This window comes from Bos taurus, chromosome 25, assembly GCF_002263795.3.
Source record: "Bos taurus isolate L1 Dominette 01449 registration number 42190680 breed Hereford chromosome 25, ARS-UCD2.0, whole genome shotgun sequence".
In the NCBI taxonomy this organism is placed as follows: domain Eukaryota; kingdom Metazoa; phylum Chordata; class Mammalia; order Artiodactyla; family Bovidae; genus Bos; species Bos taurus.
This window is the reverse complement of record NC_037352.1, coordinates 10,796,834-10,824,166: the sequence shown is the minus strand read 5'-3', so window position 1 is coordinate 10,824,166 and position 27,333 is coordinate 10,796,834. Positions and strand designations below refer to the sequence as shown.

Here is a 27,333-nt window from a genome sequence, read left to right as displayed (position 1 = left end):
CATATAGTCAAAGCCATGGTTTTTCCAACAGTCATGTAAAGATGTGAAACTTGGACCATGAACAAGGCTGAGCACCAAAGAATTGATGCTTTCGAACTGTGGCATTGGAGAAGACTCTTGAGAGTCCCCTGGCCTGCAAGGGGATCAGGCCAAGTCAATCTTGAAGGAAATCAACCCTGAATATTCATCGGAAGGGCTGAAGCTGAAGCTCCAATACGTGGGCCACCTGATGCAGAGAGCCGACTCACTGGAAAAGACCCTGATGCTGGGGAAGATTGAAGGCAGGAGGAAAAGGTGATGACAGAGAATGAGACGGCTGGATGGCATCATTGACTCAGTGGAGTTCAGCAAACTTTGGGAGATGGTGAAGGACAGGGAAGCCTGGTGTGCTATCGTCCATGGGGTCGTAAAAAGTCACACATGACTGAGTGACTGAACAACAACAAAAGAACAACCAGTTAAAGTGCTTATCTTACAAAAAATGGGGAAAAAACTGGAACAACTCAAATATCCAGCAATCTGAAATGGTTATTTCATATGGTGCATTGGCTCAATGAAATGCCACATCCAGGCACATAAACATGGTGACTATGAAGCTTTTACTATGGTAGAAGGACACAGCCTAGGAAGCGACGGGCTGGAGATTTCAAGTAGAGCCCATGAAAATATGTTTGCATGTGACAAATTCAGTAAAATCTCATTATGGCAGTTGGACCTTGGGGATGGGCGGGGGGCGGGGGGGGGGGTGCGTTGCTTTACAGTTTTCTTTAATTAGATCTAAACAAAGTCATGGAAAAGAAAATAAGATAACTCAACTGTAAAGAGGTTCAACCATACTCTGAATCAGGGAAATGAAAACTATTTCGCCAGCCCTGCTTTTACCTGGGATTTTATCAAAGACCCCCAAAGCTGGATCCGCCAGAGGCAGGGGTGTGCTGGGGGAGACCCAGCCCTTGTTAAAGGCAGGTTGACGACCCTTATCCAACTCAGAAAGCACTGTGGGGACTTCCCTGGTGCTCCAGTGGCTAAGACTCCACACTCCCAATGCCGGGGGCCCAGGTTCAGTCCCTGGGCAGGGAACTAGACCCCGCAGGCCGCTACTAAGAGTTCACACACCACAACTAAGATCAAAGATCCTATGCCACAACTAAGACCGGAGCAGCCAAATAAGTTAAACAAATAAATAATAATAAAAGGAAAGAAAAACACAGGGCTTTGACCTCGCAATTCCACTTCCAGGAACTTTTCTGGCAAATACACTCATACGAGGACACAATGACAACTGCAAAGATAATCAGAAGCAGCAAAGGGCTAGAAATGACTCAGACACCTGGCTGCTGGCACCTCGGCCAAATGAGCCCTGCTGTGGGTAGACGGTGGGGTATCAGCAGGCAGGTCTGTGCACCCAGCGCAGGACGGTCTCTAAGCTGCGGAGGGAGGAGGGTGCAGGATACGGGACCACTTGTATCAAGGAAGAAAGAGAGGAGAGGAGGGAGATGGGAAGAAGAGAAAGTTCATGTATCGGAATGTTCGCATCTGCTCGAGTACACAGGGGCATCTCTAGGAGGTGACGCTGCCCACCCTCCAGGGGTGAGCTGGCAATTGCAGAGTTTAACCATTCATGACTTTTGTATTTTGAACCATGTGCATGTATACTATTTAATACTTACTCAATATTTAATAAGTTAAAATTTCAGCTATGTAAGTGTTGTTTCCATTGGTCACTTTAAATTAGTAAGTACTGATGAAAAGTGTGCTTGGGGGCTGGCCAGCGCCTCCCCCAGCCCCTCCACCCCCTACCTCGTCAGCGCCTCCCCCAGCCCCTCCGCCCCCTACCTCGCCAGTGCCTGGACCTTCGTAACATGCCGCTCCTCCTGTTCGGCCACCTTCCGCTTCAAGGTGTCGACCTCCTGGCGGAGCGCGGCTGAGTGCTCCATCTCTCCGTCAAGCAGGTTCCGCAGCGACCTGGGAGGAGGAGGAGATCCCACCTGTTCAGAGGCTGCCAACCCGGGGTTCACAGAGTCAAGTCCTAGTTCATTCATCTTCCATAAGGCTCTGCAGAAACCGCAGTTCACGTCCATCTCGTACAAACTGCTTTGAGGAGCTACCCAGTTCTGCTCAAGAGTCTCTGCGTCGTAATTAGGATGAGCCCTGGGGAACCACCGGAGGCCTGACTCTGAGAGCTTGTGGGTTTGGTGGTTTAAACCAAGGGAAAACAATGAGTTGAGCCAATCCCAGGCACGCCCCCTCCCAGACATCCCACACTGAGGTGTGCGTGCTCAACCGGGACGTCTCGGCCCAGCTACACTACGTATGAGATTTAACAAAGGAAGGGCTGGCAGGACAGGCCAAAAAAGACCACCTGAGCCACAAACACAGAAGACAGGCTCCAGTTATCTGATGGACGACGGGAGTCTCATTTCTCCTTTGCCCACAATCTCACAAAACGCCCTTCACCCTTGCTCCGTCGCCACCTCCAGGTTAAACAAGCATACAGGCTGTCTTACGGAGATGGATAACCTGACATTGCATGAGTGTGCTTTGTACTGTATCTGGAGATGGATAACCTGACATTGCCGTGAGTGTGCTTTGTACTGTATCTGGAGATGGATAACCTGACATTGCCGTGAGTGTGCTTTGTACTGTATCTGGAGCACGCTCACCCTGCAAACACGCTCGCTTGAACGCCTGTCACCTTTGGTCTTGAATAGCAGAGAAGACAGCAGCTCTTCCAGAAATAACCACAAGTTACCACCTAGAATTGAGCCAAGCAGGGTTCTAATGACCAGCTACGGACCTCAAATGGCTATTTCCCGAAAACATTTACTAACTTTGGTGCAGCTGCATCCTAAATCTAGAGGACACTTGCCATGAGGCACCAGACCACAAGCAGCAGTGTCTGAACCACCCCACCTCCACTGCTCCCTGAAGCCCCGCTCCAAAAACAAACACGGCGTGTCTCAACACTGCTTGAAAGTTTTGAAAAAATTCCCTCTTGGGGCCTGGAAACTACCCCCCCAACACAAACTGGGTGTGATTTCTTTTTCTCTTGATGGGAAGGAGAAGAAATGACCCAACAGTGACTATTGTTCTCTACAAAGTAACACAAAACCTGTGGCTTTTTCTAAGATAACGGCCCCAGCTGCAAAAAGGAAAAAGCACCCTACAAAGTCCACAGCCTGTCACTGAGATTTACTTTCACTGGAAAAATCACACTGTCTGAGGATTCCTTTTTAAAAACACTTGTTTTTCCAAATCACGTTTGTTCGCTCTTGTATGTTTCCATAAAGGGTGAGGGAGAAGCTTGTCAAACAGGGCCCAAAGCAAGTTTTAAAAAGGAGAATCAGAATGCACATCCCCAGGGACACAATTCCTGCTCAAGGGCAAGCATAAGAGGGCGGCATGAGCGTGCACACACGTGTGCACGCACACACACACCTACTCACTGACCCCCAGGCCGGCAGACGTGTGCTCACAGAGGCTCTGCAGATAACCGCAGGCAGATCCCTCTACTGACCAGCTTGTAGCCCAGACGAGGTCCCGGCACTGAAGTGGTTCACGTTTGGGCAGCTAGACAGAGGCAACACAGCTAACAGCTGTCTGGTATCCAGCCCTGGTTTCAACAGGGAATCAAAATGAATAAAACCCTTTGGCTTCTCAGTGTCTGCAACAGGGCTTTGGGGAAAATCAAAAGACTCCATACACCGTCTTACTATAGGTATCCCCCATTCGAGAAAATGTTAAGTACGCTAGTGCTTGGAACGTGGTGGACAGAACCTCAATGAAAGGTTACCCGCTGCTTAAAGGGGGCTCAGGGTGACAGCTGTGAGGATGGAGCTTCATTTTGAGGCAAAGAAAATGTTCTAAAATTGACTGTGGTGAGATGGTTGCACATATCTGAAAACCACTGAATACTAAAGTTTTATGTTTTATATGATATTTAAATTATATAATCTATGAATTATATGACATGTGAATTATATCTCAAAGGCTATTTAAAAAAAAAAGAATTAAAAAATTAAAAAGACTGCTTTACAAATTCTCAGTTTGTTCTAAGATAGTGCATGATCATTTCATTCCCTGTTAACACTCAAGCCACATTACATATACTAAAGTGGTACATCCCAGAATGGATACACGCATATATACAGCTGAGTCCCTTTGCTGTTCACCAGAAGCTATCACAACACTGTCAGTTGGTTCTACTCCATCATAAAATAAAAAGTTGAAAAATAAAGTAGTACATCTCAGAACAAAAAATCAGAAATCACTGGTCACAATTCTTCCCCTGAAGCAAAACTTCCTTCACGGTGATCTTCTCTCTGCCCCAGAGGTAGGATTTCCATGAAGGAGCGACCCCTCCAGCCCCAGCGCTGGATACCTGTTCTCTTCCTCCAGCTCGTCTTTCCTGTTCATCATGGCCACGATGGCTTGTCGCAGGTCACCTAAGGGAAGAAAGCCAAGTGCAAATTAACCGGCAGATCCTGCCTGCTACACCACCCCTCACCGGTCTGGATTATGTGCTATTTAGGGCCACTTGTCTAGACGAGTTCCCTTTTCCCTTTCAAAAATAATTCCTATACAGTCTAGGAGATCCAGTGGGCTCAGTCAATCACTCTTACTAACCACACAGAATCCAAAGGCAGGGCAGGATGAGAATAAATGTGGAGGCGTTTCCTTGGTGAACATAACCAGCTAACCAGCCACTAAGGAATTACAGAGTGATGACTTCTGAGTGTTTTTCCAAGTCCCTGCTAAGCGGACGGCGTCTGCTTTGAATACTGATCTATTCCCAGTTAGAGCCAGTTATCAACCACCGGTCAGACAGCAGATTTCATGAAACTGACTTCATGCTCCTGCGTGTGCAGTCATGTCCGACTCTTTGTGACCCCGTGGACTGCAGCTCACCAGGCTACTCTGTCCATGGGATTCTCCAGGCAAGTATACTAGAATGGTTTGCCATTTCTTCCTCCAGGGGATCTTTCTGATCCAGGGGATATTCCTGACCCAGGGGTCGAACCCACATCTCCTGCATCGGCAGGCAGATTCTTTACCACTGAGCCACATGGGAAGCCCAAGTGACTCCATACTGACACAGACATACTCCAGATTACTGAGAGATCTGGTCTTCTTGCGCTGACTCCCATATACTGTGAAGAGGGACAGGGGCCCCTCCAACACACAGTTGATAATTACTTGCAGGAGCAGCTCTCCTGACATCTTCAATGTGGGACAGCAATTCAGTGATAGAGAATCTCGCCTTTAAATTCAATGAGCATCCAAGGTTTCCACCTACAGCAAGCTTACCTGTTGTCACTGTCCACCCACAGTGGACTGTTTACAACACTCAGATCTCAGGCCCAGGAACTTGTGAATTTCCCCCGGAAAGCCAGTTTTATTTTTTTTCCCCTAACCAATCCTCTTAGAACTGGCTGCAAGAAGCTCACAGCCAAAGTCACACATCCAGCGCAGCCACTCGGCCATGCAGCCACCACAACATGCCCTAACCCTCCCTCTGATCACCAAACTGCCTTTCTACCTGGGGCCAACTTACATATGACCCGTTTCACTCTATTTTTTAAACTGTTTTAATATGCTGCTTCAAGTCCTCTTTTGGAAAGAAGTATGGTGTGTTGGTACCTCTTTTTAGCTAAAATTCAAGCTCTTCTACTTGTCAAGCTCTGTTCAAAGCCCATTATCTCGTTTACTCCTTTACACACACCTAAGAAACACTACCCCACGTTGTTGGGGTACAAATGAATTGGAAGGAGGAAGAAATGGGGGAGGATGAGGACAAGATAAATAGGTGGTCCCTCTGTCCCATTATACTCAGGATACCTAGGCAGAAAGAGGCCCAAAGACGTTGAGGCGAGAAATGGGTCCCAGGACACACGCTGTCCACAGGCGGCCACAGAGGGGGCAGAAGCCCACCATCCAGGTCTCAGAGGAAGGAAGGGAAGAATGAGGAATCACGAGGGCTCCTGCTCAGCCTTTGGGTCAAAAAATAGGCCCTTCCCTGTCTTTTCTGACCCAGAACAGCCACGTCAGCATCACAAGGACACAGCTAGGAGGTCGAGGCCTGGCTTCCCCATCATACCTGTGACGGTGTGAAACCCGCGAGTCACATGGTGAGAAACCAGGCCATCTAAGGTGCTGGTGAGGAGGAGGGTCTGAGGTGTCCCTCTCCTGGGGTCAACTAAGGTGTTGCCAAAGAAAATTTGAAATTCACTGGGTTGACACAAACTTACTGAGCACCTACAAGGTCCAAGAGCTGCTCCTGGCGCTGTGAGTAAAGAAGGAATAGAGAAAACCAAAGTCTCTGCCTGCAGGAGGCAGGGCCCCCTCCCTAGGAGGGGAGACACGCCAACCAACATGGAACAGATGGGACAACGAGACACGCTGGGAGGAAAGCCAGGTGGGGTGCAAGGACAGGTGGTGGGGAGGGTGTCATTTTGTGGGCTGTGCTGGGAAGGCCTCTCTGGGGGCCCCAAGGCAGAGAGGGAGCCAGTGAGCTGCTGGATGCATGTGGCACAAGGCACATGCAAAGGCCCGGGGGCAGGCGCGAGCCGGGCCACACGAGGAAGGCAGGGTGAGCCAGGAAGGGCCATGTGGCCCAGCCCTCAGGGAGCTTGGAGACTCGAGGATCTGATGACAACTCCAGTGCCCACCAGGCAAGCGCCCCGGGTACACAGTCTTGCTGGTGTCACAGAATCACTCTCCGGGAAGTGGTCTCCCAGTCCCTTCTACAGGCCTTTAATCAGGCTCAGAGTGAAGATGTAAAGTCACAGCTGGCGTCCAAATTTGTCCAACTCCAATCTCTGCATGTGACCCAGGAACCAGTGGTAATCATCACCACTCACTTGCAGTGATTAAGAACTACTATTTCATCAAAATATCACAGGGATATTAAGGCAGAAGAACCTGAGATGTCATGAAATAAGCTGTGCAACCATGCACCTTTCCATGTCAGAGCCAGGATGGAAGCCAAGGTGTTCTACCAGCAGGGGAGGAGACCCCGGTCCCATGGGACGTGGTATGCTGTGTCCACAACCAGGGCCGCTGATGCTGGGGAAGACAGAAGGCAAAAGGAGAAAAGGGCAGCAGAGGATGAGATGGTTGGGTAGTATCACCAAGTCAGTGGACGTGAACTTGGGCAAACTTTGGAAGATAGTGAGGGGCTGGGAGGCCTGGTGCGCTGCAGTCCATGGGGTCACAGAGTCAGACAGACTGAGCAACTGAACATCAACAGCACAAGCATCTGCTGAGCACCTGCCTGCTGGCTACAAGGCCCCTTCCCAAGGAGAGAGCCGGGCTCCCGACTCACCTAAGGGAGGAGTGTCCTTAACAGAGCATTTCTCAATGGAGGACAGACACACACAGTCACACGCGCCCCCGAGGAGACAGTCTGTCTGACTGCATGCTGAACATGACCAGGTAACAAGGGCCCTGGTTCTCAGCCTTGTACCAGGGTCTAGCCTCTCTGAGCCTTTCTCTGGGGGAACAGCACCCGCCTTTCCACCTCCCTGGAGCACTGTAACCTTCAGAGGAGAAACGAGGCAAGGTGGCGCTGGGTGAAGACACTGCCTCTCACAGGTGGCAGCAGAGAGCACTAACGATTTAGAAGAACTTGACATGACGCTAGATTTCACACTTTTATGGTAACTTAAAACACTGGTAAATCTGTAAAACTAAAAACAAGCCGGTAGTCTAATTCCGTGACACCATAGCCATGGGGGGGGGGGGGCGGCGGGGAGAAATCAAGACTTAATACGTCACTGAAGACCAGCTGAGTGATATCTCTTGGGCTCTTATCTTCAAGAAACCCAGAGCAGGGGGCAAGGCTGCAGCCAGGTGCTGGAGACCTAGGCTCAGGAAGCTGCTCCTTCACTCCAAGGCTTGTGTGACATCTGCGTCTTCTTACAAGGACTTCTTCTGGAGGGCTCAGCTGCCCCACGCTTCTTATAGAAGCAAAGACCTGGATATGTTGTTGTTCATCGTTGCAACATGAGGTTAGACGTGATATCTCACACCAACTATTTTATAAAGCAGTTTCAGGTTCACAGCAAAATCAGGAGGAAGGTACAGAGGTCCCCCCATCTACCAGCAGCCCCTGCTCACGCACAGCCTCCCTCATTACCGACACCCACCATCAGAGCCAGACGTTTGTTACAAATGACGAAGCCACACTGACACACCACAGTCACCAGTCACATCAGCTTCGCCAGTGGGGTTGCATGTTCCCTGGGTCTGGATGTCCGCACGACGACATGAATCCACCACGACGGGATCGTCACAGTGTCACTGCTCTAAACGTCCTCTGTGCTCCGCCCGCTCATCGCCCTCCCCACCAAGCCCTGCTGAAATCTCTTGATCAAAGGGATCACGCCAGCCTTCTCATCTGCTGAGTGTGCCACGTGCCCGCCTGATTTACACGTGCCCTGGATACAAGTGGGATGAGAGCTCAGCAGGGCACATGCGCCTGGTGCAGACATGCCCACGGCCAGGGCGCCTGGCACCCTGGACCCAGCAGGGCAGAAGGCTCGGGTTCCGGGGCCCTTGGTCCCTCCCGTGCCAGGCTTCTCCTAGAGGGAGCGGCTCGCCACCCACAGGCACGATCCTTATGCTGAGATGTGGGTGTCGCGCCCCCGCCTGGCGTCACCAACCCCTTTACCTGGCCTCACCTGCGGCCAGCCACCCGCCTGGGCCAGCAGCCTCTGAGCCAGCCTCCCTAAGGACGCTCTTCAGTGATGGGGCTGCACTGTTTTGTTCCTCCCCACAAATGTGAGCGCCTCTCCCTAAATAAGACGCAAGCCCAACGGAGTTTTCCATTGTGCTGAGAACGCTTCACCCAAGATCTCCCTCCTCACGGATGTTAATGGCCATGTCTGAGCACAATGTCATCAAACACCAGGGCTCTGAAGCTGACCCGTCTGGCTGGCCTGAAGCCTGACACCCAGAGCATCTCCCTACTCCCTCCTGCCCCAGCCCCTGACAACCACCCTTCCACTCTCTATGTCTCAGAGTTCGACCACTGGATTCCTCACATAAGTGGAATTATGCGGTGTTTCTCCTTCTGGATCCAGCTTATCTTACTTAACTTAATGTCCTCCAGGTTCATCCATGTCATCACCTGTGGTAGGAATACCTTCCTTTTTAAGGCTGAATAACATTCCAACGCATTGTTGTTTCATGAATTTCCTCGTGTTCACCACCACCCCCTCATCCTGATCTGATGAAACTCATCTATTCAGGCCAGGATGAAAAAGACACCTCAACCAAGAAGCCCACCATGATTCCCCTACCCCGCAGCAAGCTGCAGAGTGTGCAACAGCTAACTGCCTCTGTCTCTTGCAATCACCTCACAACTTCAAGGTACACAGCATGCCATGCATCTGGGGTCCCCAGAGCTCTCACACGCCAGGCGCTTGAGCATGTGTGTGCACGCTCAGCCACTCAGTCATGTCTTGACTCTCTGCGACCCCCTGGACTATAGCTCACCAGGCTCCTCTGTCCATGGGATTGTCCAGGCAAGAATACTGGAGTGGGCTGCCATTTCCTTCTCCAGGGGATCTTCCCGACCCAGGGATTAAACCCGTATCTCCTGCCCTGGCAGGTGCATTCTTTACCACATGCGAGGCCCACCAGGCGCTTGGTCAAGGTTTATGGGAAGTAAGTGACACAGAGAGATGATTTCTACCTGAGCACAACACCACTGAAATGGAGAACAAAGGTACCAGCTGTCATGTGGTGGGCACGCCTTCATCTAATGACACAAGGGCTGAAGCCTCGTTTCATTTCTCACCTGATGAGGATGCTCAGGAACACAGAGCAGGGACCCACGTGGGACAAGCCAAGCTGCCTGCAGGGCCCCAAGTCACCTTCCAAACCCTAAGGACAAAGATTGTGGATACTGTCCTGCGCAGGTCCAAGAGCTGGAGAGAGAGAAAGGGCTTCACCGGGGACCTGTCGGGGGCAAGAAGGTCAGGTGGAGGGGGCGGTGGTTCCAATAGCTTCCATTCCAACCACAGGAGCAGGACCCATGGAAGGTTGCTACTGCCAGACCCTGGGGCTGGGGAGATCTGTGTTCAAGCCCCAGCTCAGCCATCAAACTGCTGGGTAACCTGGAGCGGGGTTCTAGCTCCGCAAAATACAAAAGAGGAATTCCCTGCAGGATGTAAGACTAAATTAAAGCTCCCTGGGATTACTCCGCACCACAGCCATTGCAAGGAGGTGGTTCAGGGTCCTGGCTTTCAGAGCACGATCTCTAGAGTCAGGTCCCAGGTTCAAATTCTGCCTCGGTCGCTGGGGAACCTTGGGCAAGTTACCTACCCTCTCTGAGCATTGACTCCTTTATCTATAAATGGGATCTTTTCGGTCGCTACCTCACACAAGCATTATAACGACTCGACGCCCAGCACACAGAAAGCCTCTGATAAACGTTACTGATCACCATAAATGAGCGCCCGTCCCTCCCACGGCAGGGACGGGGGCAAGGCAGCAGGGGCTGCCCAAGCACAGCTGGACTCAGCCGGGCACATGCTGAGGAGTTACAGGGTTTACTGAGCTCCCGCAGACCTCAACCCTGGGAATTGAAAAGGAATTTAAGTGGTCTATGCCCTAGGGCAACAGACTAGATAATAGACTTTTATGAGCCATCAAACCAGCTCAGCACGGGCAACATGGGAAATCAGACCTGGAGAGCGAGATGTCACTTAGAGGGGACCGCAGAAGTGAGGTCGGGGTGCTGGGCTTTTAGGCATGGCATATCCAGGTGGCTCAGTGGTGAAGAATCCACCTGCCAATGTAGGAGATGCGGGTTCTATCCCTGGATGGGGAAGATCCCCTGGCACAGGAAACGGCAACCCACTCCAGTATTCCTGCCTGGCAAATCCCGTGGACAGAGGAGCCTGACGGGCTACAGTCCATGGGATTGCAAAGAGTCAGACAAGACTGAGCAACTGACAACAAAGACAACGCGGCGATCCCAAACACGCCACTAGGAATCATGTGGCTAACATGTGTGCAGTCCGCGGGGGAAGAAAACTGGAGGAGGAAGGGTTTCCTAGGAGGACCTAGAAAACACGAATGCCCTTTGGGCAAAGAACAGCCACGACCAGCTGCAATGAGACATCTTGGCCACAGGTGCACTTTGCAGGGGCCACAACTGGTCCACACAGAAGCCACAGAGCAGGGGGATGAGCATCGCTGCTGAGCCACAACATCCTCCCATCATAACCCTTCCCTGCCTGGTCCTGCATGCTGTGTACCCCCAGACACAGGTCCTGTGTTGGCACCAACATCTAAATTTCAGAGGACACAAACACAGGTCCAGCAGGACTCTGATACTGTAAATATTTCAAAAAAGATTGTGTCCTTAGTCTTCCCTAAGTTGCCAAAACAGAACCCTCCTGGTGATGGTGAAAAAGGCAACAGCCTGAGAGCTGGTATCCTCTCCCAGCCTACCCGCACCCCCCCAAAAAAATCACTCTTTTGACAGGCTTCAACTTGACATGGGCATCCCAAGTGGCGCAGTGGTAAAGAATCCACCTGCCAATGCAGGAGACACAAGAGACCCGGGTTCAATCCCTGGTCAGAAAGATCCTCTGGAGAAGGAAACAGCAACCCACTCCAGTATTCTTGCCTGGAAAACTCCATGGACAGAGGAGCCTGATGGGCTTCAGTCTAAGGGGTCACAAAGAGTCAGACACAACTGAGCAAATGAACACATACACACAGCTTTATATGCATTCACTTTGCTGACTTTTCTGGGATGGGTAACGCCAAGGGGCTGATTCCCCTACATCATGTAAACAATCTTCTTTCTCCAAGCTCAGGCACACACATCAGCAGAAGTGCTGCCTAGCTTGTAATTTTCTCTCCTCTCCAGGCACCCACATCCCATGATTTGTTTGGTCTCTACCATGGTTATTCCTTTCATCTTTATTACCTGCCACGGCACGTTTTGAGGGACAGCAGCGCAGTCTTTCTGCACTGCAGCCTCTGCAGAGCCCAGCAGAGTCAGGGGCTCTCCCTCCTAAGGATGAAGGGCAAAGAATGATCTATTGAGAAATCGGTTTCATGCTTGGCTTCGAAGAACTGAAGAGCAAATCCAGTCAAAAACACGGGAGAAGGTTAACCAAGGGAAATCAGTCTGGGTTAATGAGCATTTGGAATCACTGCAGAAAGGATGGCTGTTTAGTCGCTCAGTCGTGTCTCTTTGCGACATCATGGACTGTAGCCCACCAGGCTCCTCTGTCCATGGGATTGTCCAGGCAAGAATACTGGAGTGGATTGCCATTTCCTTCTCCAGGGCATCTTCCTGACCCAGAGACCAAACCTGCATCTCCTGTATTGGCAGGCGAACTCTAACCACTGAGCCACTTGGAAAGCAAAAAGGACGAATTGGTTCATAAATGTTGCCGGGGAAGGGAAGCATTTTAGGAGCAAGAAACAAGGCTTAAATCTCTGTTGTTACTATATATCAATATAAAGTTCAAAAAGAGTAATTTAAATATGTGAAATGCAGCAATAAAAACAGTATAAATATGGAAACAAACATTTACGCCATCTTGCAGCAACAGCGGCCCATCTCAATGTGCAAGCGAAGAACAAGTCGATTAAGGAAATGATAGCTTTGTTTTTTTAACTTTTGTACCTTGAAGGCCAATCTGACAGAAAATTGGTCCACTGTGGAAACTAAGCTCTTCAAGGCAGCGAAGAGGCAGAGCAGGAGGAACACAGGTTTTCTAATCAAGCCCCAGATCCCACCGGTCTCCTGGGACCCTTCTCCCTCTCCATTCCCTCAGCTGGAAAAAAACCGGCGCTGGTACGGCCGGCCTCGTGGGACAGGGCGGGGCGCGGCACCAGTCTTCCTGGGTCACAGCCCTGCCGTCCGTCCGTCCTCAACCCGTCTGTCCTGCGGTCGTGCCGCAGCGGCAGAACTGAGCCGCAGGCATGCAGTCTGCGGGGCCGCACGGCCTAAACCACTGACCATCAGGCCTTTACAGAAAAGACGAGAAGGTCCCCAGGAGCTCCTGCCCCCGCTCCCCACCACAGCCTTCTCCTACGCGGGCCCTCTGCGGTTAGTGTGCGGCCCGCCAGACACGGCGTCGATGGTGGGGCCCAATGGCTGGAACCCAGACTGTTCATAGATGCAACACAGCCGGGACCCGCTGCTGTCTTAGACACTGCAGATCCCTCTTGCCTCTTTACCGGTCCCCTCGGCTTCACCTCCATCCCTCTGGCAGGCCTGGCTTGGCCCCTGCCCTACATCATCTTCTACCTACAACGGTTCTCCAGAGGTGACCCAGCAGAGGGCCTGGGCTGCACACGGGCTTGGCGCTCTGGGCATCCATAGGTTGAAGGTAGTGCTGAGACCCAGGGTGGCTGGCCAACTCTGATAGAGACTTCCACAAGTTTGGGATGGGCCGCCAGCTCTGATCAGGGATACAGGAGGATGGGAGCAGAGGCACCTGGCCCGAGCGCAAACAGTTCTAAATCACTCCACCAGGATCCGCCTGCTGAGAACTTAGCCAAGGACAGGGCGCTGGGCCAGGTGCAGGAGCCTGGCCAGGGACACGTGAGATGCAAGCCCCAGACAGAAGCCCAAAGAGATAAAGCCAATAAAGCCCCTCAGGGAGGGGCAAGACCACTCAGTGCAGAGAGAAGGCTGAGTTTCGGCCAAGTAGCTGGCATCAGAGATGTCACACATGCCCTGTGGCCTGACAATGGGACAAAGCCACAGGGGAACCCAGACTCTGAACAGAATCCCCATTGAGTGGGTGAACTCACCGCTGGCTGGCTTGATCTCTGGCCACACTAGTACTGCCAAGACAGCTCTCTGGGATCAGCCCAGCAGAGACTGAGCCGCCCCAGGAATGAGGCAGGCAGGAACCCAGCAACCAGGCCGCCGGGAGCCCCCATAACCTCCCCGCTGCGGTTCTCACCTTAGAGGTTCTGAGTTCCAGCCCAACAAGCCAAGGAGAGCTCGCGGCCCCTACTCTCCCCAAGCCCCACCGCACCTTGTCCATTCTCACCTCCATGAACGCTCCACCCATCAGAATGGACTCACCCTTCCGCAGGTGTGGCTGGCAGAGCCCTGCCCCCAAGCCTGTGGGGCCCCTGAGAGCAGGGACCCCTGGGCCCGGCACCCACAAGACTGGGAGAATGAACCCAAGGCCGGATGAATAAGTGGATCATTAATCAACGAGTGAGTGACTGACTCACGCCCTCTGCTAGAATCTGCCCCTCACCTCCTGGAACCCAGCACAGATGGGCCGGGCAGAAATGTCGAGCACATTTAATAATAAGTTCAAGGCTTCACTTAGTGGAACTAACTACCAGTTCACGGCTGCAATTTCCTGCCCCAGTGCAGGGGATTCAGACTTACTTTTTTCCAGTAGGTGCCTCATAAATGGATACACACAGGAAGGAAGAGATGGATTCTTATATATCGTGACCATGACCTGGAACTGGGCGAGCCTGCAAAACCACTCCCCCGCCTGTCGACACACGAACCCCCGACTTGAAACAGACGAGCAGAGCAGGGGCCAGCCACCAGAGGCCAAGCACCCGAATGGAAACCAAGACACTACAGGGACCTCTCCACTCACACAACGAGGGCAGGCGTCAGAGGCTGCTTGAAAGAGTGGCTTCAAGGGAGGGGAAGAGAGCCTTCCCACCTGCAGCCGACAGACCTTCCAGGAGGGAAACTGTCTTGAGATCAACTGATCTTTAATTCCCTTTTCAAGATTAAAGGGAGAAAACTGGATGGCTGTAGCTAGACATCTGGGCGTGTGCACACATGTGCAAGCGTACGCATGCGCTCGCTCCCATATACATAGATCTGGGTAATAATTCTTTGGCTTTATATAGCATCTTTTTTCAAAGACCTCAAAGAGCCTTTACAAACACTCCCCTGGGGCGCGTATGTGGTGATATTTAAAGAGAGGGCTCGTGAGGGCACATGCATAGAAATAAACAGTGAGTGCTCTTCTGTGGATATATACTTAACCTACACCGCCGTTCTCCAAACTTATAACCGCTTTTTATATCTTTTTCTGACTACCCACTCCCGTTCCTTTTATCTCTAAAAGAAAGGATGAACTATATTGAGCTCCAAAACATAACTTTTTAAATGGATCCTGGGCCCATTCGAGCTCTTTGTTCTGTTTCTCCTTCCTGCCTCCCCTTTCCCCCTGCCCACCCAGAGTTTCTGTTTTGCAGTTGGTTATGATGAAAAAATTAAAATGCCTCAGGATATGTTCCCAGTGTTCAGATGGCCAGTGGCTGCTATGCGTCGTTTCCTGTATAGCCAGCAAGGCGAAAAGCACTTGAAACACACAATCTCAATGAACTCTCACAACCTCCCTGAGAAGCAAAATGTACTACGCCCGTTACGTGCATGAGGAAACGGAGGCCCAGAAAAGCACAAAACCAGAAGGTGGCGGGGCAAGGACCCAGCCTAGTCAGGTCCCCTGGGAAGCCTGTCCCCGAGCTGAGCTGGCAGCACCGGGCCTAGTCACCCCCTAGGATGGAGCGCACACCCTCAACACTCAACCAGATCCCAGAGTACAGCCTCCAGCAACTCTCCCAACCTTCCTTTGCCCTCCCCAGGAAAATCAGGAATCTGATGAAATTCTGTCCTCCAAGCCCTTACCCTACCCCCACTTTAAAGCAATTGTTTCTACATAATCTGGAAATGAGAAGAAAAGGTTTGAGGAACCCATGCAAACAGAATGAGAACTACAAGGAAATCACAAGAGATAAGAAACGTATCTTTCAATGTCTTGATAAAGTTCAATAACTTGATGGTTTCAATATCTTGATAAATTTTTGTGAACTTCTCCATATGTGCAATGGTGGGTTTTCTCACTGGTGTGTGTGCACAGTCTCACACACAAGTGCAGGCGTACACACACACATACACACACACACACACACACAGTATTTCTTTATAGTGACTTGGAAAGCAAGTTGTCCCCAAAGTAGATACAGACAGGACAAAAAGTAATAGCAGTGGATGCTATAAGGGGCTCAGCGGGAAGCAGGGACCTTGGGTAGAGGGCAGACATGCTCAGCCATGTGGCAGCCCTGCCTCCAGCCCACTGTCCCTCACAGGGACACAGCCTGGCTCAGAGAAACCAGCATCCATGTTCTTACACAAATCTGATTTTATGTGTCTTATCTTTATCTGTATGTATATTTATATTCTTACATAAATTTGATTTTAAATGCTGTTAACAAAGTTTTTTTCCAGGCTAGCCCAACAGATGACAGCTCTGGGACCCCCACTTTGAGACCCCCAACCTGGAAGTTTGAGTTCCTGATCCATCATTTTGAAAACATCAAGATGAGTAGCACACAACAGCACACGGTCGTTTCTGAAAAGTCAGCCTTCCGTTCCACGTCAGAGAATGTCAAAAGTGTAGAGTCTGAGGGGGCGCTAATGGAGGCAGAGATCGCCAGGAGACAGAATGGGCAGGGGCTGTGCATAACCCCCCCGCCAAAGGCAGTTCCCCAAGGACTTCAGAGTGATTCACTTGGGGACCAAAAAGCATCCAGGCACGTCTGCCCCCATCAGAAAGGCCCAGAAAAGAGAGCATCTGAGAACATGAAATTGTCAGAAGGTTAGAAGCAATAAAGGGGAAGAGGCGGATCTCCTTTATTGAATAATTTCATGCTTTTCAACATCTTTTTTTATATCAAGGAGTCAAAAGTCTGTATTCATTCTCTGAAAATTAAAGAAAAAGAAAACAGCTCTCGTTTAGCTTTAAAGAGGTATTCGCCAAAAGAACTAAAATCAGAAACTAAAGAGAAGTTGCTGTGGGAGACCCCAGGCTGAAGGCGACTCAGCACAGCAGAAAGGGCAGCAGTTATCACTCCAAAGCTCCTACTGCGGGCCAGGCGTCGTCCAGAGAGCTTCACAGACGTTACCTCAATCTCTCCTCCCAACAAGCACAGGCCATCACTGTTCCTATTTTTCAGGTGCACAAACCAAGGCTCGGAGGGGCTGAACAATCTGCTCAGAGACCCACAGCTAGGAAGCTGGGGCGTCTGCCAGGCCTAGAGCCTGTTCCTCACCATTTAGCTGCAGAGCCAGCTGGGGTGGGGGGAGGTGCAGGAACGCCTCTGTCCTTGGTCCTGAACAAGCACAGTAGGTTTCTCTGGGGAAGTTTGCTGACGTTCCCCCTTGGGGGAAAGGGAACTGATACCTGTACCCCAACATTCAGACAATCCCTGTTAACCAGTCCAGCCCTGCCCTGTCCATGGCACCGTGAGTGTTAACATCCCCCAGAGGAGACACGGTTTCAGGGTGATGGGAACACCCAAAAGGGAAAAGTCGATGGAGAGAAGACAGGGCCTCGGGGTCTAGTGCCCCTCTGCGTGTAGCAATTTTTCATCCACTACCAACCTTGAAGCATGGGTCTGACCTTGGCTGTACTAAAGGAACCGAGTTTCTTATTTCACAGAACTGGTGGTGTCAGCCCCCTGCTTTATAGGTGGAAAAAACAAGATGTGAAATGACTTTGCTAACAGCTGCTATGGGGCCCAGGCCACGTGCCAGACCCTGGGTGAAACTGTTCGTAAATCGTCTCCTTAAGCCCTCCAAACAGCCCCACAAAGCAGGTGCTCGAGTCAAATCTATTTTTATACATAAAAAAACAGACACAGAGATCAGAATAAAAGATATTTGACATCATGACCTCCACCTAATCATACCTACCACTCTATACTCTTCCCCCCAGCCCCACGGTGGGATAGAAAGAGGAGGCCAGAGCCCAAAGCCAGCCTGTATTTTAACCCCCTCCCTCAAAAAAATCAACATTCTCAAGATTTTCATTAAAGAACCCAGCCTCAAAGGGTTTGGGCGGAGTCAGCCTGGCCAGAGGTCGCAGACATGCACCTCCTCATCACTCCATTAGCAGCCCTCAGGAGGAGCCCTGGAGACCACCTGAGTCTGAGGGTCCAGGCAGCCTCAATGCCACAGGCACCCTGGGTGCTTCAGGTCTGGGGGCAACCACATCCCCATACTTAAGACGTTTGAGCTGGTTTCTGCCACCCTCAAGCAAAGGAATCACTCCTCACCTGCTGCACCTGGGAACCCGCAGGACGGGTCCCTGGCCACCAGGCCACACATGCGGCCAGCAAGCTGGGAGACACAGAGGACGAGAAAACAGCGTAAGCAGAGATGTGCCGTGTGACGACAAGGAACAGATAAGGATGCCAGGTCCACGGCCGGTCCAGCCGCAAGCTGGCAGGGGCGTTCGACACATCACACGCACTTTGCATCTGAGACGTTCGGTCTGTAAGATGAGGAGGTGAGACGAGCTGACCCTGCGGAAGCTTCCTGGCTCCGAGACTCTGGGATCATCAGCGGGAGTCGATGAGCCTTCCTGCATGTTTCTGGCTCCTGCAAGCAGATGGGAAGCACCAGGCTTCCCCCACCGTCTGTTCTACCCGCTGGCTGCCTGCGCGTGGCTGGGCTGCCAACAGCAACCAGCAGAAACGGGACCCTGACCTGTTTGAGGCCCCTGGGTCCACCCAGGGCGCAGTTACACCAGCCCCTGCTGAGCCCGGGCTCACGCACCGCGTGGTGGTGGGGTTAACTGACAGCGAGGAAGACTAACCGCATGTGAAATGTGCATAAATAATTGGGACATCCGCGGCAGAGCTTCCGTCTACCCTCAGGCAGTGGCATCATGTGTGTGGGCAACTGTCAAACAGACCCAGGCACGTAAAGGTGCAATTAATTAGAAGCACACAGCTACCGAGAGGGCTCAGGTGGCCCTCACACCAGACGCAGTCACACCGACTCTACGCTGCCCTGCTCCACACTTGGACGCTTTGAGGTCTGCTGCACAGAACACCAGCTCCCTGTGGCCAAGGAGCGGCTTCCAGTCCCAGCTCTGCCACGGACCTCCCGTGCAGCCGTGGGCATGTCGCTCACTGTCTCTGAACCTGCCTCCCCCTCTGAAATGGACAAGATGGCAGCTCGTCCACCTCCAAAGTTACAGAGGGGGAGGGGGCACGGGGAGCTTGGTCAGTGCAAGGTGAGCTGGCATCCGGCTGAGCCCCTCAAACCGCCTCCTCAGTCATGAGCGGGAGGGAAGGAAGGCGGAACCGTGCTCCCAAGTCTTACAGTGAGGACCAGAAAGGCGGAGTGGCCACCCCGAGACACACAGCAGGACACGAGTGGCTGAGAATCGATGCATGTGGCTGGGCCCTCCCGATGCCGAGGCCACCACACTGACCCCTGGGTGTTCCGCATCCTCAGCTGCTGCCCGGTGCCACGCACGCTCTCTCCAAGCACCCTGGTGGCTCAGGAGCAGAGGTGACCTCTAACCTTGGACAAGATATGAGAGTCCCACCCCGTCACACTGCCCTCAGTGCACGTACGTGAGCGTGCTCACTCACTCAGTCGTGTCCAGTTCTTTGTGATCCTGGACTGGATCCTGGAGCCCGCCAGGCTCCTGTGTCCATGGCATTGTCCAGGCAAGAATACTGGAGTGGGCTGCCATTTCCAGGAACTGAACCTGCATCTCCTGCACTGGTAGGCAAATTCTTTACTGCTGAACTATCTGGGGAAGCCCTCAGTGCAGGTAAGGAGACTCCTAAGCTCAGAGCCACCCTACTGGAGGAGGAATATCACTGGAGACTGACCCAGCAGGATTTAACACAGTCAAGATTAAACACTTCACTCCAACGACACCTTGAAAACCCAGCTCGGCTGTCCTTTCCCGAAGGAGGCCTCTGGACTCCATCAAATGAAGCCGATTCCTCTCCTTGGGGTGCCCAAGGGCCTCAGCCTTTCCTTTCACAAACTCCCCTGCGACGTGGCGAGTTCTGTGTGAGCAGGAATGAGCCTGTCACCTTGGACTTTCCCTCCACCCACAGCCTGGCGCTTTGCCCGCATGCGGAGGGACCACGTGGCTCAGCTCCGCTTGCAGGGTCAGGTGGGCTCGCAGAAAGGTTTCTATTTTCCTGGTAAAAGGAAGAAACAGCAGGGGCTACCCCTTCTCCCTTGCTTCCTGCTTGACAATGGGTATTGTCGCCAGAACAGGAGCAATCATCTTGCAAACACGAGGCAACCAAAACCAGGATGAAAACCAGCAACCGAAGAGGCTGGGGCAAGAAAGAACCTGAATCCCTGGCAGCACTGCGCTGCAGAATCAGGCCCGCAACCCCTCCCCTCCCATTTCACATTCCAGAGAAAAATGAACGCCTGCTGTAGCCACTGTCCCCGGGTTTTCAAGTACTTGCAGCTGATGGCATTCCTCACTGACTTCCCGCCTCCACACAGCAGCCCTCTCGGGCCCACCTGGACCTGAGCAGCGACGTGGACCCTCTTGGTCCCTGAAGCCCTCCCTGGGACCACCCCACACGGAGTCCCGGACCCCACTCTGAGCCGGGTTACCTGTCGTCCCCAAGCTTCAGCATCCCCAGCTGCCACAGTGGGGTCATACTACCCACACCGTGGGTTGGCCCTGGAGAGTCAACGAGATAAACTACCTGAGAGGGTGTGACAACCTCTCACACACGTCAGTCCTCACAGACTTCCCTGGAGGCAGCACAGCCAAAGAAACAGCCCAGCCTGGTGGTCAGGTGAGCTTGGGCACCCGGCTCTGTCCGGTACCTGCTGTGTTACCTCAGGCAAGTGAATTCACCTCTCTGAACCCATTTCCTCACCTGCAAAATGGGGAACTCAAACGTAACTCCATTGGCTGTTGTGCAGATTAGTGAAGGATGAAGAGAAAGCACCAGGCTCCAGGAGGGGCAGGAAAGCTGGTCTCTCTGCCTCCTATCCCACCCTCCCGCTCAGGGCAGAATCACCTCACAGTGTAACCAAGCGGGGACCTATGGAGCCTTCCCAGATGCGACACCCTCCTCCCCACCGTGTCCTCTGCCTCTTGCGTGCAGAAAAACTTAAGCCTCCCAGGCCTTCTCTGACAATCAGAGAAGTGAAAAAAAAATGCAGGGAAAAAGGAAAACAGTCAAGCAAAACAATATAGTAAGTTTAGCGATTAAACAAAAATCAAGTTCCTTTAGTTCCTCCTCAAGGGCCAGAGATAATATTCTGAGCCAAATCCTGTGAACTGTTTTGCAGACTGACACCCCCACCAGGTGGAAGAAGTTAACTGAATGATGACCACCAAGCCTGTAGACCCCAGGCGGGCTGGAACCAGAAGGGTCACGCCGACTCCCGATGACCCCACCACCAACCAATCAGAAGAACGGCCACGAGCTGGTCACATGCCCCCCACCCCTCACCCACCGCTGAAAGTCACCATCAGGGCTTCTGAGCACTGCCTGCCTGGTCTCCTTGCTCGTCCCTGCACTAAACGCGGCATCTTCCTTCACCACAACCCGGTGCCAGGAGAAAGGCTTGACTGCTCACAGACGAGCAGACCCAAGTTCTGTTCAGTACCAACAGCAAACCCTCCAAGGAAGCCAACACGGCCACCTTGGCTTTATTAGTGCAGCCAACTTCCTCTCAGCGCCCTTCCCCAGCCCGGGCCAAAGTCTGGAAGGAAAAGCGCTGCCCCAGGTGAACAGACTGAAAGCCTCCTTCCAGCAGAAACGGTCACCCTGGACTCAGCGGGGGATTCGCACCTCACAGAATGGCGTCCGGGAGAATGAGCCCCCGTCCTCTGTGCTGAATCCTGGCCCCTGGAGATTTAAAAAGCCGCAGAGGGCAGGCCTCCAGCTTTCAGATACTGCGGCCGGGCTCGGAACTCGTACCTGCAGGCGGAGTGAGGAAAGATGATGGTGTTCTCTGGGTGCTCCTGGAGGTGAGAGTTCCAACTCCTGGGCTGCATCGACTCCCCCCGGGAGACACTAAACCCCCCTCAAGAACCAGCGGAGGGAGGGAGGGTGGGAGGTGGAGGCCAGAGAGAGCCAGCAGCGGGCCTCCTGATGGGAACACAGGGCAAGAGCCCAGACGCTGGAAGGAGCAGCAGGCAGGCTCCCTAATCCCACCTGCAGGGCGTCCCTCAGAGAGGAAAGAGGAGCCCCCAAGGTCACATGGCGGGGGGCCACACAGAGAACCAGGCTCAGCCTGAGCCCACAGCACACGCCCTTCTGGCTCAGGCCCCAGTTCACCTGCCGAGGCTGCTCCTGATGCCACAGGCAGGAGGGGAGGCAGAACCCCAGCGGCTGGGGCGCAGGAATCCCTCTCAGCGCTCCTACCAGCTGGGTGAAATCCTCACCACGGATGCCGGGAAGGGTAAGGGAAGCTCGTGATGGGGCGTGGCCAGGTGAAGCTGAGGCAGAAAAAGGTGAAATTGGAGGTGATAAAGTAAGGGGCCTCAGCTGGGCAGAGGGTGGGGAGGAGAGCTTCCAAACAGAAGGAAGGGTCTGCCTGGCATCCCGAAGGGTCGTGTGGCGGGACAGAGATCAAGGCCACGCGGGTGTTAAAGGCCATGACAGGAATTTGCTTTTGCTCCAAGTGCAGAAAAAGGTCACTGCGGGGATCCGGGGGTGGGGGGAGGATGGGGGTGGAGGTGGATGTCCCCCTCCCCATCCGCCCAGGCAAACTATCCCAAGAGGACGAGCGTGCTGTGGACGATGCTTCAGTATCTCTTTCCAGGCATCCCTGCACACGTTCCAATTATTAAAACCCTGGGGAAAATGCTCTTTTCTATTCCTAATCAGGTTTACTCTCCCAGGCTGCCAGCCTGTCTTCCAGGGGCTCGGGGCCTGTGTCTAACAGGCCTGGGGGGAAGTGACGGTGGGCCTGTGCTAAGCCCTGCAGACACCAGGGAGTTAAGCCGGCCAGCCCGCACAGCCGCCCCCTCACCGGGACACCCTCCCCTCCTCATCTTCATCCTCATGGTGGGCCGCAGCGGGCCGGGGTGGGGGGCACCCTGAAAGCTTGCCTCTGGGCTCCTCACAGCTTATGGTCTGAGGCATCTGTGTAAAACCCACTCATCTGGAGACAAGAAGAAAACCTATGCCAAGTTCCACCTTGGGAGCTAGAAAATTAGTCTTTAATCAGACGAATACACAGGCGCCACGGTGGGCGGCAAGAGATATTAAATTGGAGAGGGCCGGGCCTGACTGACCACAAGTAAACAGATAACACGTCCACCGCTCTCCTGCCTCGGGAACCCTGCTGGAGGGCCGAACGTCCCCCGAGCAGAGACACAGCAAGAGAGTCACAGGAGACAGACGAGCCGAGGCCAGCTCGGAGCCGAGCCAAGCCTCCAACGCTGACCCCTGCAAACGCCACACTCACTGTGCCCTGCGAGGAAAGCAGGCTGGTGGGTTCACTCCATTTTAAAGACGAGGCAATTGGAAGCTAGAGAGGTTAACGCTGGGTTCTGTACAGACTTTCACGTCTTTCTCACAAGAGCTTTCTAGAGCGGGTGCTGGCCTCTGAGCTGGACAGCTTCCTGCTGCCACGGCCCCGTGGAGTGATGACAGGTACCCACGCGCAGTCGGTCAGGACCAGGGCAGTAGTCAGGCCACCACGTGGCGTGGCGAACGGGGCACAGGCCTCAGGGTTGAGCCTGCGTTCGAGTCCCTGTTCCAGCAAGCACCGGCTGGGTAACTGAGGAGCCAAACTGACCTCTCAGTCCCCAGCGGTGGCCTCTGGGCACAGGGGTATGACCACCCAACTCACAGGGCTGCCAGGGGAACCGGGTGAGTTCAGGCCAGAAAAGCTCCTGCCGCACAGTGCCCACATACAACAGTAGGGGCCCCACAAGCCTGGATGCCTCTAACCCTCTCCTAAAAGGAGAGAGGACTTCTCTGGGGGGTCCAGTGGTTAAGAACGTGCCTTCCAATGCAGGGGACGTGGGTTTGAACCCTGGATGGGGAGCTAAGATCCCACGCCGCAACTAGAGAAAGCCCGTGGGCTGCAATGAAGACCCAGGGCAGCCAAAAATTTAAAAATAAAATAAAATTTAAAAACAAAAGACACTGCACCTCCAACACTCGAAGGCTGGAGCCAGAGCCAGCATCCAGGGGCTCCCAGCTCTCCAGGGTCAGGTCTTCCTGCTTCGCAGAAGTCACCACGTGTATTTCCCCAGGGCCTGGCACAGCACTTTCCTTAAAGAGGCACCAGAACGGGAAACCTGGCCCGACAGCCAGGTGGCATTCTCCTCCAACCTTGTTCCGACCCCTTCCTCATCTCCCTCAGTGCTTCTCAAAGAACATCAGGGAAGGTTAGGAAAAGTCAGCTTCCTCTGCCACCAGGAGGGCTTCTCGTGCCCCAAGGATTGTCCAGCAAGAACCTCTCCTCCAATGCCAGGCCCGTCTGCCATCTCGGCTGGACTGGCATAATTATCCTCTTTGGGACTTCCAACAGGAATTGATACATCAACAGGAAATCTCTATGCCTCAGCACTGACCTTTCCCTTTTTCCTGTGCTTTTCTAGCAATTTGTAATACATATTTATGTCTCAATCTAGGGCTGTCGATCAATCCGTGGCCATAAAAAAAAAGCCCATGGCCAAAGTCATGTCATAGCTTTGCCGGTAAGTATCTCATTCTATCATTGAAACCAGCTCTGTGGTCTCTCCAGGCTGCAGTTTTTCAGACATAAGATGGACAAGAGAACAAATTTCCCCAGGATCTTGGGGAAGATGCACGAGCATGCGGCTCAGGGCAGAGTCCTGCTGCAGATGGGCAGTCCATGTGCCGATACCTACCCATCACCTATTAATCAGCTTGATTCTCTTCTGTTCACTCGACCAGCAGTGATGAATCACTCACGAAGGGCCAGGCACCAGGCACAACGCTGCCAACACACAGAGGAGGAAAGAAGAGACGACGCCCGAGCCGGCCCCCTGCCCTCCAGGAGCTTGCAGACTTGAGGGGGCAGCTGCCAGGCTAACAGTGGGCAGGGAGCTGAGTGATGGAGGCCAGCAAAGACTGCAGAGGCCCTCAAAAGCCTGTGGGTGAAGAGGGCCAAGGAGCCCTTCCTCGGAGGAAAGACACTTGCACAGAGGCTTGGAGTGAGGAGGGGTCACCCCCAAATTGAGCAAGACCCCCACAACAGAGGAAACTGCTTCTGTCAGGAAGGGCACACTCAGCTCCCTGGGGACCCCCGGATGGGGCTGGAAGGAGCATAGTAATGGCCTTCTCCAAGGATGCAGCCAGGCATACATGCCCAAGGACCGCAAAGGTTCGGGTTTCTCCACTCAGGTCAAATGTACTGGTTTATTGATGCTGTTTCTAATAGGAAAACCTCCTGATGACTCAGTGTCAGCAACTAATTTCTAAAAAGGTTTTCATCATTGCACAGCCCAAACAGAACCCCTCTGTGGCTCGCCAGTTTGGCACCGATGGGTATAAGCAAAGGCAGGAAGCGAGGCGACCACACAGTAAGCGCCGGAACCAGCGTTTGTATGCAGGTCAAGGACACAGGACCGTGGGAGACGAGGTGGGGGCTGCCCATGGAAGCCCCAGACTTGACCCCCGAGGATGGGCAACCACTGAAGGGAGTTTCAGAAGGTCCACCTATGGCGCTGGCCACGTGGCTCTAACATAAGTGACAGCATCTCTCACCGCTCCAGACATGTGCAACAGCTCACGGAGAACTGCCGGGACCCAGATAAGGTCCTCAGCGGCATCCTTTCCCTGGTTCTAACAATGCGCTATTGTTCTGTAGGATGTTATCGAGGGAAGCTTGGGGAATGGCACATGGAAATTCTCTACCACAATTTATAAATTCTTGTGAGGCTTAAAATCTTTTGAAACAGAAAACTTTCTATATTATCTGTGCATGTGCTCAAGTCACTCAGTCGTGTCCAACTCTTCGCAACCCCATGGACTGTAGCCCTCCAGGCTCCTCTGTTAATGGGATTTTCCAGGCAAGAAGACTGGGTGGGTAGCCATTTCCTCCCCCAGGGGATCTTCCTGACCCAGGGATCGAACCCAAATCTCTAGTGTCTCTGGCATTGGCAGGCAGATTCTTTACCACTGTGCCACCTGGGAAGCATGTGTGTGTGTAGCCTGTGTGTGTGTGCAGCCTGTGTGTGTGTGTGTGCAGCCTGTGTGTGTGTGTGTGTGCAGCCTGTGTGTGTGTGCAGCCTGTGTGTAGCCTCTGTGTGTGTGTGTGTGTGCAGCCTGTGTGTGTGTGTGTAGCGTGTGTGTGTGTAGCCTGTGTGTGTGTAGCCTGTGTGTGTGTGTGTGCAGCCTGTGTGTGTGTGTGCAGCCTGTGTATGTGTGCAGCCTGTGTGTGTGTGTGTGTGTGTGTGTGCAGCCTGTGTGTGTGTGTGCAGCCTGTGTGTGTGTGTGTGTAGCCTGTGTGTGTGTGTGTGTGTAGCCTGTGTGTGTGTGTGTGCAGCCTCTGTGTGTGTGTGTGTGTGTGTACAGCCTGTGTGTGTGTGTGTGTGTGTGTGTGCAGCCTGTGTGTGTGTGTGTGCAGCCTGTGTGTGTGTGTGTGTGTGTAAATGCATATCTTCCAAGAAAGTGCAATGGTCAGATGGACGGTGTTGTGCACCTCCGTCCGTGTGCACAGCTGGCCACAGGACCATGTGGAACAAATACGCCTTCCACCTTCCGAAGCAGCTGGAAGTGACCCTCTAACTCCCTCCAGGCGAAGCAAGGTGGTGGAAGCGAGGCTGGAAACGTGGGGCCTGCACCCCAGGAGCAGGGACCGTGCCTCCTCTAGGGCAGAAACATGCAGGTGGACAAGGGCAACGTGGACAGACGACAGAGCAACCAGATGAGGGGACGCCGGGTCCGCAGCTGCCGTGTGGGAGGAAATCAAACCCTAGCCTGTCTGAGCCAGTGTTACTCTGGGTCCTTGTTACAGAGCAACTTCCTGCCTGAGGCCCGACAGACACACCTCCCGATGCAGCGACGAACGCGCTGGCGGGGTGACTGGTCCCATCCCTCAGCCCACGCCAGCCAGGAAGAGCAGAGGAGATTCACGGAGGCCAGGCCTCCCGGGCCCCTGATGCAAGCATCTCACAGGAAGCTGAGATGGTCTCGCCGCAGTGTCTCGGCCACCTCCCTCCCCTGATTTACATGGAGACATCTGCTCAGTACCCAGGGAGGCGCTGCCTCAGTGAAGACAGATAATGGAGACTGCCCTCCAGAAAGCAGTTGCTCTGTCTCCTCCCACGCAGACCAAACAGCATTAAACACGTCCAGTTGGGGTCACTCGGTCCCAAGTTCTCCGCTCAGTCACCTGAACTTATTAATTATTAACATCCACACAAAGAGAACTCGGCCAAACTCGCCTCTCCAGAGTAATCGCTCCACTTTGGGGAAACAGGACCAGGCGATGAATCTGGGGGTGGGGACAGGAATCTCTGGACACACAGGCGACCAATGTCACCATTTTTAGTCTATTGCCAACTTCGTCATTGTTGTTGTTCA

At 53.0% G+C, this 27,333-nt stretch overlaps 1 protein-coding gene across 5 annotated transcripts in view; it reads right to left on the bottom strand.

Moving 5' to 3' along the window:
* The window catches only part of SNX29 (sorting nexin 29), a 597,448-nt gene that overhangs the window by 455,457 nt on the left and 114,658 nt on the right, over positions 1 to 27,333 (bottom strand). For all 5 annotated transcript variants that reach the window (XM_024984883.2, XM_059881310.1, NM_001076862.1 and 2 more), the window contains 2 exon segments: positions 4,382 to 4,445; positions 1,837 to 1,965 (listed from right to left, as the gene is read on the bottom strand). In XM_024984883.2, coding sequence (XP_024840651.1) covers positions 1,837 to 1,965; positions 4,382 to 4,445 — 193 coding nt within the window.